Source organism: Falco naumanni, chromosome 1 (assembly GCF_017639655.2).
Source record: "Falco naumanni isolate bFalNau1 chromosome 1, bFalNau1.pat, whole genome shotgun sequence".
Lineage (NCBI taxonomy): Eukaryota > Metazoa > Chordata > Aves > Falconiformes > Falconidae > Falco > Falco naumanni.
In genome coordinates, this window is record NC_054054.1 from 84,560,481 (window position 1) to 84,573,087 (window position 12,607).

General features: G+C 40.1%; 1 protein-coding gene across 4 annotated transcripts in view; it reads left to right on the forward strand.

The window, feature by feature from the left end:
* The window catches only part of LOC121091788 (splicing factor SWAP), a 49,473-nt gene extending 48,661 nt beyond the window's left edge, over positions 1-812 (forward strand). For all 4 annotated transcript variants that reach the window (XM_040601975.1, XM_040601983.1, XM_040601991.1 and 1 more), the window contains one exon: positions 391-812. In XM_040601975.1, coding sequence (XP_040457909.1) covers positions 391-456 — 66 coding nt within the window. In that variant the 3' untranslated portion in view covers positions 457-812. The remainder of the gene's footprint in view (positions 1-390) is intronic.
* The last annotated feature ends 11,795 nt before the right edge of the window (positions 813-12,607 follow it).

The following is a 12,607-nucleotide window of genomic DNA, read 5'->3' on the forward strand; positions in this document are numbered from 1 at the left end:
CTCTTTTTTCCTCTTTCTTTCTTTTTTTTGTGAACCTTCAGTGGTTAGTAGTTGTGTGTTCATTACAGTTTTTGTGAAGATAACAGTTATAATTTATTTCCATTTGAGTTGACGTGATTTCTGTGTTTCGTTGTATAGAAATTGCTCTAAACATTTATGCGGAGCACTTTGTAGCATTGTAGTAAAAACAGACTTCAGTTGCTGTCATAGGAACTTTCTCCTAATTATTTCATTCATTTAGCCCAGGGACTTTTCATATCTGATGACTGTGAATCTATTCTGTGTGACTGGAGCATAAGCTAACCCTTTCATGCAGGTTTTTGTAATCGCGTACTTTAGCTCTGGTCAAAGCCCAGACATGTCTGATCATTGTCCTTTTATTTTCTACAGGACCTTATGGCCAAAGTGAGAGCAATGCTTGCAGCTTCCAAAAACATCCAAACTAGTGCCTCCTGAGACCTGTTGAACTGACCATCAAGAAATTGTGTGAAAAAGAACAATATTAAAAAAAAAAAATAAACTGCCTCATCTCAAATGTACAGCTGAGCTTAGCTCACTTGGTTCACAACTCGTCTAATGTTACCAGACCTTGAGGAGCTAAACCCTATCTTTCTGTACAGAAGCATCTCCTTGAAATTTCATTAAATTTTTCAGCCAGAATATCTTTGGAAAGTTTCTGGGTTTTGTAAATTGATTTTTTTGACTAATTCTTCAGTAACATTTTATGATCAGCAGTCTATATGTGTATATTTGTAAATACCATGTTTCTGTGAAGTATTACACAGTAATAAAGAAGGAAACATCTTTCATTAGCTAGAGTTTCTGTGGAGTCCTTAATTGTTTACAGTTGACTTTTGTTACTAATTAATTTTCTTTAATATTTTCTGCTTTTTAAAATTAACAACTGTCTAGCCTGCCTGACCACCTTAAGCTGAAAAATGCTTATCTTCCCTCATATATGGAACAATCTAAGAATGCTTGGTTGCTTGGGTGTTAGTAGTGGACAGTTTTTGGACAAGGGACATGGTTTCTGTCCATCATTTTAGAAAAATCATTGAGATTTCATTGGAGGAGTTGACCTTTTGAAGTCAATAACTAATGGTCAGTAGTCCTTGCCTTAATGTGCATTTTTCTTTCTAGTTAGCTGTGGGAAAGAGGGTATATTTTTGTGGTCACTGAGCAGGCATACTTTACAGAAATCAGCATTCTTCTGATTCAACGTCTTTCATACAGTTGAGGAAGATCATTACTAACTGCTGTTTTACTGACATACAGTTTTCAAAAAGTGTGTGGCCTCTATAATTGCGCCTTTGTTCATTATGCATTCTTTGTAGTACAGTGAGACTATTATTTAATTGAAATACTCTTAAAATGAGTACAAAAAGGCATGTGTGGATTTTTCCCCAAGCCTGCTTTAACTGTGAGGTTTTGTAATAGTTGGTGTATTCAGAAGGTGCTCTTATGGGCAGTTACCTGGTTCCATGAAGAGTAGAATCAAGACATTTAATGACTCCTGAAAAACTCTGATCTGTAGTCAGAAAAATTGTGGTTATAGTGACTCATATCCTAATTTTCTCAGATTTTATAGAGAGTAGGTGGAGGTTGGAGATGGATTAGAGAAAACAATATGGTAAAGTTTGTGCTTACTGAAAGACTAGTTGGCAAGTTCACTGCATAGAACTACACAGATCAATAACTCCAATGCAAAAATCTTCTTGCTCAAAGCAAGGGGAGGAGAAACAATGCACTGATATAATTCAAGGTTTTAGTAACACGATGGTCAAAATGGTAGTTGGTATGCCACTTGCTGGTCCTCAGTTGGAATGCAAGCACAATATTTAAACCATTGGAAACAATCATCAGTCAGGTTTGTTTTTCAATTTTTGGCAAGTAATCATTAGAGTTTACACTCCTACAAGCAATATGAAATGCTCTGTCTGATGTGGAGAAATGTCATTGTATTCATATTGTACACAAAAACTGCAATGAAACAGAACCATCTAAATGGCAGTGTAGAATCATGTTCTCTGCCATTTACCTAATTATTTCAAAGTTATTTGTAATGTTTTGACTAGGACAAAAATAACTTTAAACCAGCACAAGAGAGAGAACATTTTTTCTGTACATGTTGATGAAACAGTACTAGTAGAGATAGAGATAAAAAACCATAAAAGTAAATTTCGTAGGCAGCTGTTGTAGATTTTTGTGCAGTGTTAAAATTTACAGCAGCTATATTTTTCCATTCTAAATGGAGTTAAAAGTCTCACCACGGTTAAATAATCGGCAGCTTAGATGCCAATTGTTTGTCATGTAATGGGGAAAAAAAGCTCAGCTCTTTTATAAAATGGGCAGGGCAGCTTGTTTTACTGCTGCTTTTCAGATTTATTCTCTTTGGGAAGGTTGTTGCTTTAATGACTTCTTAAAATATTTTCCCTCCTTGTGAGCAAGTCTTTTTTTTTTTTTTTTCCCCCTCTCCTGATTCCCCTTTGTGGTATGAAGTGAGATGGAGTGTTTAGCTCCAGGAAAACTTAGATTAAACTGCATTTTTATACACTCTGTTGTTTACTGAGTTTTGTTTGCATTTAGCAGTCTCTCATGAGTAGTTGTATCCTCCAGAATTTAAAAAGTAGTAGTGCTTTTATTGTTATTTCTTCTCTTTCCAACCAGAATGGACATTTTCACCATATTAAAGGGACTTGAACTGCTTTACCAGAATAATTTCTTTGTACGTATTCACATTTAGAAGTCAATGCTGCTTTTTTTCAGTCTATCTTCACAGGCAGTAGCTGTGTTGTAGCTGCGTGTAAATAGAGCATGCAGCTTGTGATACACCAGACACCAGAAATTGTAATGACTCTATTGGGAGAATGTGTAACCAGTATCAGGAAAGTGTCTTAAGAACTTCAAATGGCAAAATCTTCAAATTTCTGTTTTCCAGGTATAGATTTTCATTGCAACCCCTGGAAGAGACCCCTCTGTGGACCCAGTTATAGGACCCTGCCGAAGTATCGGGGACCACAGGCAGCAGGTCTGGGGTCTGCAGAAAAGGGGAACTGGGCTGCATCTCATACCCCACCTCCCATCCACGAAAACTGTAGGTACTCAATTCCTTGCAATGTTGCCACACACCAAGAGCTCTAAAGAGGCTTTGCGTCACCTGGTTTTATTGCCAGAATCTTCTTTCTGATGGGGAACACATGTGGTTGCTGCAATGGGGTGTTAAGAAATTGGACCTTCAGCTGGAGGAAAGTGGGCTTTGAGTAGCCTTGAGGAAAGCACTGTGGTAGCTGTGTGGTGTCAGCAACTAGTTTTAATGTTTCAAATGTCTCAGTTTTGTGGAAACAATATACTGTGAGATCGCTTTGCTTTAAATTCAGTCATACGCAGTAAGTTAAGCAGCTGTTCAGCTGTAGGTACTTTTAAATTATTTCCTCTACATGCATGTAACAAACCAGAAGGACTTGGAATATTAACACTAGCTTTCCAGAGCGCTCTAGAAGGGACTTTGTGTGTGATGTGTTAGCCAACCTTCCCTTGTTGCCTTAGATGTTCCAGATCATAGTTCTGAAGATTAATTTATTTTTTTTATTGTCAGTTTATACAACAAAACTTTATTCTCTGTACTCATGCAGAGCAGCATTCTCTCAGAAAAAAAGTTTACACTGACAGTAGGAGTTGCTCAAGAGGTATCAGGTTTTTGTCTGTGGAGATTCAGGTTCAACTGAGATATCAAAAAAATTACTTCGAGCTTTGTTAAATTTTGAACCACTAAGTCATTCAGTGACTTGGGTGTTTATAGGTGTTACAGACATTTTCTCAGTGACGGATAGCTTTATGAAACAAAGCTAATCGGACAAAGGCATTGCCACAGCAAAGGTAGTGAATAGCTGTAAGTTCTCCACCTTTCTTTGTCAAATGGAGGTGACACAGATGAGAGTTAAGTGCTTGTATACATCTGTCCTCCTGTTAGCAGTTCCCTTCAGAGCGTATTTCTCAGTACTTCTGAACCTGAACTTCTGCTTCATCAGCCTTGCTTCTTCTGCCCATCTAGGTATAACCTTAAAGAGGCGGATTCGTAATAAATTTTATTAAAGGTGCTCTAATTGGAATTAATTAGATGTATTCCAAGAGCTTCCTACTTGGCAATTCAGTCAGCTGGTGGATAACCTGTTAATAATAAAAAAGTTAAAATAATTTGGCCATCTCAATATATACTGCTTGTTTTTCTACAGGTGAAGAGACCTTGCTTCCGCTTGTAGGGCAGCTTCTATCAAACTTGAGTTAATGGTTTGGCACTGAACAACTTGGCTCTGTCAAGAAACTGACAGCCATTGAGATGTATCTGTGGTCTCTTGGCATCAATCATAATTTCACATCTGTTGTGACTTTTGCTCTTTGTATCATAACATTTTGTTTGACACCAGTTGTTTTGGAACATGCGCTTCCTCACTTGTAAACTTCATGCGCTAGAGACAATTGAAACCATACTTCCCATTTTTCAATGGGGCAACAAATGGTAACGTTTAGAGTTCATGTTTTCTTGGATTTAAGGCCATGTCTGTTACCTTTTATGAAGAAATTTTATTGGGAAATCCTATTTAATTAAATTTCTACTTAATTAAATTGTGTTTATCATCTATTCCTCTTCTCTGATCCCTACGCAGCAGCTAATTATATGAAGAAAAGAAGTAAAAGACCTGTTCATTGAGGTTAGTAAAATGCTAAAGCATCTTCTTTACTAATTTTTCTTTTGCCTCATGACCTGAAAGCATGAAATACAGCATTGCACTGATCAAACACCTGTATTTTCATCTCACAAATGAACTTGGCTATAACTCGATGAAAAATTGTTTGAAATTCTCCTAAATGCAGCTCTTTAAAAGTTGAAAGCTGAGTGTTTTAATTTTTTTTCTGTCATGATTTAAATATGAACATCTTCTGAATATTTTGTTTTCCTTTTAGACAGATCCTTTCTGCACCAAAAGTGTAGTTTGGTTAAATATTACATACAAAAGTAAAGGCTTTATTGGAGCAGTTGGTTGGAAACTAATACCTGCCTGCACATTCTTTAAGTTTCAGTCTTTCTGGTAGCCAGCTGGTGTAGCATTGCTGCTGTTATTCTGTGTGAACCATCGAAGGATTCTTGATAATTCTTGATCCAAATCATGTCTTTGATTTTTGCCTTAATTTTCCCTACTGTGGATTATGCAGGAGGTGAATATAGGTATGGAAATAACCTACTGGATTTTGTATAATCCTAAACCAGATCTTGACTGTTTATAAAAAAAATCCACTTTTAACCTTCCAGTGAACTGAAAACTTCCATGGTGTTAATTTTATATCTGTAATTTGAATGAAGATGATAATCTCTTGGCAACAATTAATTCTGAACATATAGCATGACAAATACTATAAAAAGCTTAGCCAGACCGTTTTAAAAGCAATGGCAGTAATCTGCCATTTCTGGATCACTGCCACGCTCTCCTCAGGAATTGTGCTATGACTAGTTTATTCTGATAAGGACAAAATGGCTGCAGATCTAGGTGTGTGCTGACAAACTAATTTTTCTCTTTAGACTGTGTATTGAACTGTTGATTTCTAAATAGAAAGCGTGATGACTTCTTGGTGATACTTGACAGTGTTACAAATACAGCTGCCTGGCTGGGTAAGATAAATCCAGTATGCAAGACTGGAGAAGGGCAGGTACCAACTTCCCCAGACAGCACAGAGTGGCAGATACGATATGTTACTGCAGTGAAACTGGTGTAATTTGGAGATGCAAGGTTTTCCTTGTCCTGTTTCTTGTAAAATAAATTCTAAGGATGTATTCTTCCAGGGATAAGTCCCATATATGCTGATATTTTCTGTATTGAAAAGTAGGAGGCTTTGGGGTTTCTTGTTAAAATGCAATCCAAAGATGTTTAACTGCAACTTTATTTATCAGGATATGGTAGCCTTGGTGATTGTAGGACTGTCTGTTAAATTATTGTTCTTGCTTCTGTAACAGCTTTTTCCTTCAGAAATGCTAAAGCTTGAAAAAACTAACCTTAACTAATCAAGGAACAAGTCAGAGGGTTTGGCATCACGAGGAAGGAAGCAAAAGTAATCTGTAATCTTTGCTCCTCCTTACTGGAGCTCTAATAATTAATTCATTTGCTGTGGGGAAAATGGAAAGGAAAAATTCATTTTGTAAGGACTGACGAAAAGATGAGTATTTTTCCCCCTTGAGTCAAGTAAGTGTAAGAAGATATTTCAGTCTTTTGAGACAATCAAAAGTACGCTGTCCACAGGTCTTTGAGTGCCCTAGCTTACGCACAGTGAAGATTGTAAGTCACCAGGTACAACAATTAAAAGATTTTACCAAAATCGTAAGATGTTGCCTTAAAAAAAATGGTGGAATGGTGAAGCCTGTTTTACAAAGGCATTACTAACAGTCACTCCATTTTCAGTAAGCTCTCTATGCTGCAAGAGAAGTTAGAAAGCTGTATGACCATGAGCTCACCTAGAAACGTTCTCCCAGTGGATACTCAACACAGAACAAAAAGGCAACAACTCCATAGGTATATTTCTAGCAGGAATTCCGTTGGATTCTTACGGTAAAATATGTGGGATTTAATTGGAATGGTATAATAATGACAGATAAAGGAATAAAGGTTCTTTAGATGCTCCAACCTATTGTTTTATATTCCCAGAACAACACGTTTCATGTATTTGCATAATAAGAAGCCACCAGTTTACTCAGTTGAATCATGAATTGTGAAAGCCTTTGAGTTTGTAAATTAATAGTTTTCTGAGAATTGCCATTGCAAACAGAGAATAGATGATCATTATTCTTTTGTGCAGGTCCCTTATCTGTTTGGGTTCACACTGTCCCTGTGAGTTGTGCTGCAATTTATCAGTAGGAAGATATTTCCAGCTCATTCGTGTTCTCTCTTTGTCGGGGCTCTGAATGTGGTAATAGACCTTTAACGGTCCTGGCCAGCCTCGCCTGGGACTTCCATCCACAGCCTCTGACCGGAGGCTCCGTTCCAGCTCGGTGCCTTGGCTTCCTGCTGAGCTGGCTGTAGGTTGGTCTGTCCCTGGGCCCATCGCAGCCCTGCTTCTGCCTGGCTGTGGACCCTGTTGACCTGGACCCTGAACCCACTGGCTCACTTCCCATCTTGATCTCAGAGCTGCCTTGTCACCACACCTGTCTGGCGGTCTGGGCTCTCGGCTGATCCCAGTTGCCGTTCCTGGCCTGCCCGGTTCCCTTGGGTACCGTGGGGCTGTGCCTGGGCTGGTGAGGTCCCTGCCCCGCCGCCCGCATTGCTGCGCCCAGCTCCCACCCCTCAGGGAGCAGGTGGCCCTCGCTGCTCCCTGGCTCTCGTTGCTCAAGTCTTGACTCGCTGGCTGTTGCCATTGTCCGAAGAGGTTGTGGAGTCTCCATCCCTGGAGACAATCAAAACCTGACTGCACGCAGACCTGGACACCCTGCTTCAGCTCAGCTTGCTTTGAGCCGAGAGCTTGGATGCGACGATCTCCAGAGGGCTCTGCCAACCTCAGCTATTCTGTGGTTCGTGTTTGCTAACACTCCAAGACTGTCTATCTTAATCAGGGTGGAAACAGCTGGTTTTGCCTCCACTCTACATACTCTAGGTGAAGCTGTCTCACTCTCAAGTTACACCAGGGGAGGTTTAGGCTGGATATTAGGAAGAATTTCATCACAGAAAGGATTGTCAAGCACTGGCACAGGCTGCCCAGGGAGGTGGTGGAGTCCCCATCCCTGGAGGTGTTTAAAAAGGACGTTGATGCGGTGCTCCGGGACATGGTTTAGCGGTGGGCTTGGCAGTGCTGGGTTAACGGTTGGACCTGATGATCTCAAAGGTCTTTTCCAACCTAAATGGTTCTGTGATTTTATTTTGATGCTGGAATAGCTTTGCAGAGATATGTTAAGTCCAAAGGTAAATGCCCTCTGTCTTACCGTGATAGGCAATAGAAATTGTCTAAAAAAGCCCAGTATACTAAAGTAGCTTTTATTGAACTCCTTCCTCTTCATAAAAGGTATATTTAAAAATATGATAATATGCTGTGTAATCTGGGAAATCTCATAGCTGAACATTGGCAACTTCATGATCCATATAAAACACTCTCTCAACCCTCACATCCTATTGCCAAAAACTTCTGCTTTAAACCTTTGTATATCACGTAACAATTTGTCTTGGGTTGCATCTTCAGTTTGTGCCTTTTGAATGGGTATAAGCTTGTCTGATGTTTTTTAATCAGGAAATGGGAGAAATTGACAGCCTCAAGCTGTCATTGCACACAAAAGCATTACGAGATATGTTTCTATTAATCCTGCAGAAGGAGCACATTAAATTCCCACTGTTCATAATCTCCCATTGGAACCAATATTGGCTAATGACTTTAATGGTATCACACTTGGCAAAAATTAAACACATCTTTCATCCTTTCCTAAAGCTATTTCTATTTTAAAGCATTGTAGATAAGGAGACAAAGTGGACAAAGAGTGATATTATATGCTGAATTTAAGAGAATACTGTAAAAATGAGTGGGCTATGCTGGCAAATCTGATGGCATTTGTCCAGTGTTTCTTAACTGGCAGACACATGCACTCAGTTCTGACAACCTCATGATTTTGATGACACTGGGATAGTTTTTGAGCATGGGCACAATAAGTGGTGTTGAAAAGCTGTTGTTCTCATACTGTGACAGTGAAAACTTGCTAGATTTTAAGCCCAGTGCAACTTTGCCAACAAATTAAGTCTTATATCTTTAGAGGCAGAAGCAATTCTGTGTTTCCTTCCCAGGATAATGACTACTTTACATGGAGCTGAAGATAACAGGCAGTGTGCAATCAGACTGCTTGCTTTGCAGAAATGATTGAGCTGTTGGCCTTCAAAGTCATTGAACTTGCTTCTTCTTTTTGACAATCTTCCAAGCCCAAAGCAGAAGTTATCATTTAGGAAAGCTAGGAATATGTTTTCTGTGACATCTAAGTTAGGTAGGTCCTTTTTATAAAGGGCAAACGGGTTGCATGCCATTTTGTAAAGAGGGGTTTGGTTTAATTGTCTGTGTCTCTGTCTGAAGCAATATACAGTTTTATTCTTCGTATGGATAAGTGGGTGACATCTTGCAGAGAGACAGAAATAGAAGCAGCTGTCAAGGATGTGCATGGGTGAGAGACCTCTGCTCTGTGGACCGGTTGCTCATGATGAGGCAGGGGAGTACTTAGATTCCCCAGCTACTCAGTTTAGACTGCTGCCTTGCTGCATACAGTGTGCTGAACTCTGCACCGTTGGAGGTGTCCTGAAATGTCACCGAAAGTTAGGTTTTGTATCTTGCTAGCTTCTCAGTAGTTTCTCATGGCAGTGCAGAAGAATGTAAATGTGATGGTCTTATTCAAGCCACAAGCAAACACAAGATATCAACTATTCTATAAAGAAAGACAATTCTTTGCCCTTATGCTTTAAGAATATGCAGATACAGTAAATACTACTATTTATCCTTAAATAAGGGTTATGTTGTGGGAAATTTCCTCCATCGGTGGCCCGTCTGCATGGGAAGAAAGAATAGAATATATTCCAAATATCAAAATAGCATACAGAGTTAAAAATGGCAATAATAGATTCAAATGGGTGTTAAAAATCATATGTGGAGACATGTTCAGGCTCTGGCAAATAATAGCTTAGATCTCACAGCTGGTATCATTTAGGAAGTCAGACTATAGGTAAAATTGAACCAAGTAGGATGATGTCCAGTTTCAACTACAGTTCAAGATTATTCCACTACTGGGTGCTTTTTTTTCTTTTTTCTTTCCTTTTTTATTTTTTTTAAAAATACTGTAAAAGCAAGGTCAGTATCCAACAACAGAAGACAGTTCTGTATTTCATTGTGTTTGGCTCAGACTTACTGACGTTCTTTCTCATTTGGGAGTGAAGAAAGGGAACAGTGCTATGATTTAATGTGTTCACAGATGCGAGAAGCGAGTTGTGAAAAACTGAGTGGTAAAAAATGACCAGCTTGGCTGACCCATCATCTAAACAATGACAGGTGATTCACGATGAATTAAAATGTCAAACCAAGTCTTTACTGATGTAGATTGTACAATCTAAAACCAGTGGTAGGTGCATGGGTGAGAGCCCACCTGGAGAGCTTACCTCCATTGCCAGCAGTCTGTAGCCATGCCTAAAGGTAATGCACTTGGCTGCTATTTTTCACACTTCAAAGCCATCCCTTCACATTTCACTTTGCTGGAGATGTGGAGGACATTTTGCAAAGTCTGAAAATAATCACAAGTTTGGGCAGCCATCGATTTATTTGATCCTCTTGGGGAAATACTTCCTTGGCCCCTTAAAAGGCTGGTGGCCAAGTATCTCCTTGCACTGTCTCTAATATAATTTATTGTTCTGTTTGTGAGTGGATCTCTGCTGGATGGAAGCAGCTAGTCCCTATATGCTTACAAGCACTTGCTGCAGTACATGCTTTCTGCTTCACTAGTCACTCGCTTATGACTGGTCCAGCTTCATCCTGGGCCTTGCGAACATCCCTATCTCATGCCAAAAGTCACAGCATTCTCTGTAACCCTAAAGTAGTACCCGTGCTGAATTTTTAAATTTTTATGTTTCTAATAATGAGTACCTCAAAGCTCAGTTCTAACTCTGAACTTGGCAGCCCATTCAACTCCCCCCCCCCCCTCCTTCCTTTTTTTTTTTTTTGAGGTGTCTCATCATCTGAGCACTGGAACTTTCAAGACCAAAGTTTTACAGCATTTAGACCTTTGCTAGTAATGAGTTTTACACCTTAATAAAAGCTCCAGCAAAGCAGGATTTATCTGCAGTTTCTTTAAAGTCACTGATTTCATTCAGGCATTGTCAGCAGTACAAAAGCAGCTTCTCAACAGTCTTCTGTAAATGAAGTTACCTTAAGAAACAGCTTCCCATTACTTGTTATATAGTTACATTTTCTATCCATATCAGATAGTTTGGGTTCAACTGAAATCTTGTTCACTCTACTATAAAAAGCTAGCGATACCATTTCTGTTGCCTGGACAGAGTTTAGCAGTGGGGAGGTTTCACAGAACCTCCCTGAAAATGCCTGATCTTTGCAGAATGGACTGCTTGTAAAAAGCCTTCCAAATCCTCCTGTTGTTCATACCACAGAGACCAGGAGGGTGAATGATCTGCCAATAAATAAGAATGACATAGCAATCACACTTGCTTTTCTCCGCCTTCTTAGAGGGGTATTTCAGCATTCAGTAGTAGCTGAACTCTGAAAAGCGTTCCAGATGATCGCTCATTGTGTCCAATTATGCTGCATTATGTAGATAGGTGACTGGTGTGCAGCTGTAATTAGAGTTGCATATGTAGGTTCATTAAGCATGGCTTCAGACTATTCCAGAAAAAGAGGGAAGTACTGTGTACTTGGCAGTATGAAAGTGGCCGTTCAGAAGTGCCAGCAGTGCCTGAGGGGCCGTGGGCTGCTGGCTGTGCCCCTTGGGCACTGTGCTGTTACCTGACCGATGGGACAAAGCACTTCAGGAGCCTTTTGAGAAAGTAGGGCTGACAGAATATTCAGGAGGCTTCAGACTCTTCTAAGAGGGGAGGGAGAGGTAAGGGTTAAATCTTAAAATACGTAATCCTGGTTTGAATGTGGGACTGTAACCACAGCTATCTGGAAACCTGCTTTTATGAAGAAAATGAAACACTGTCATTGCGATGTAAAAGTGTTCCTTTCAGAGTCGTCAGCCTGTAAATGGAGAGGAAGTCAGCCCCATGAACAACAAATCTAATGGAATGGTTTTCATTCTGCCAACTGTTGATGTCATGAAATAACAAGGAAAGATGCTGTAAACTGTGCTGTATCTAAACACTGAGTCACCGAACCTAACTTTGATTTTAATTGGGCTGTCTGGAGGATGCGCCTTTGCAGTGTCTAGAAGCACCCATGAAAACTCAAAGGGGAGAAAAGGAATATATTAAAGCAGCTAATTTGTAGCCTGATGCCAGTCTGCCCTTTCCATTCTCCCTATCAGCAGAAATCATAACAGGCTAATTCCTCCCTGTAAAATATGTTTGTTATTTGTACATCTGAAGCTAATGGTATGCCACACTGAGTGGGAAATGGAGAGGGGCTGGTGCGATCAGAGAAAATAATCAGCTCGTTCCTTTGGAGCAGGGCTGAAAGTTGTTCTGCAAAAACACTGACCCTCACCAAAGGGAGGGGGAAAGCTCTGTGCTGCCACATAAAAAGCAGAGGAATGTGCCTTTTCTATTTCATATTTTAAGTTATGTTATTTAAAGTTTTAGTAACAAAATCTGGTGAGAAAGAGGAGCTCTAAATTTCAATCTCCTCTTACCTCTATCAATGCAGGGGCAGGAGCTTTGTTGGGGAGGGACCCCTGGGCAAGGGCGCTGGTGTTCGCACCTGTGGGCTCAAGGCAGTCGCTGGTGCCTGAGCACTGGAGTGTGCTGCAAGCGCTGCCCCTCGCCAGGCCAGGTGGGCTGCGGTGTTGCCTGTGTCCTGCAACCTGCCTCCTGCAGCCCCATTGATGGAGGGGTACCATAAAAAGTGCGTGAAGTCAGCAGTGTCCTTGCAGGAGCACTGCTCC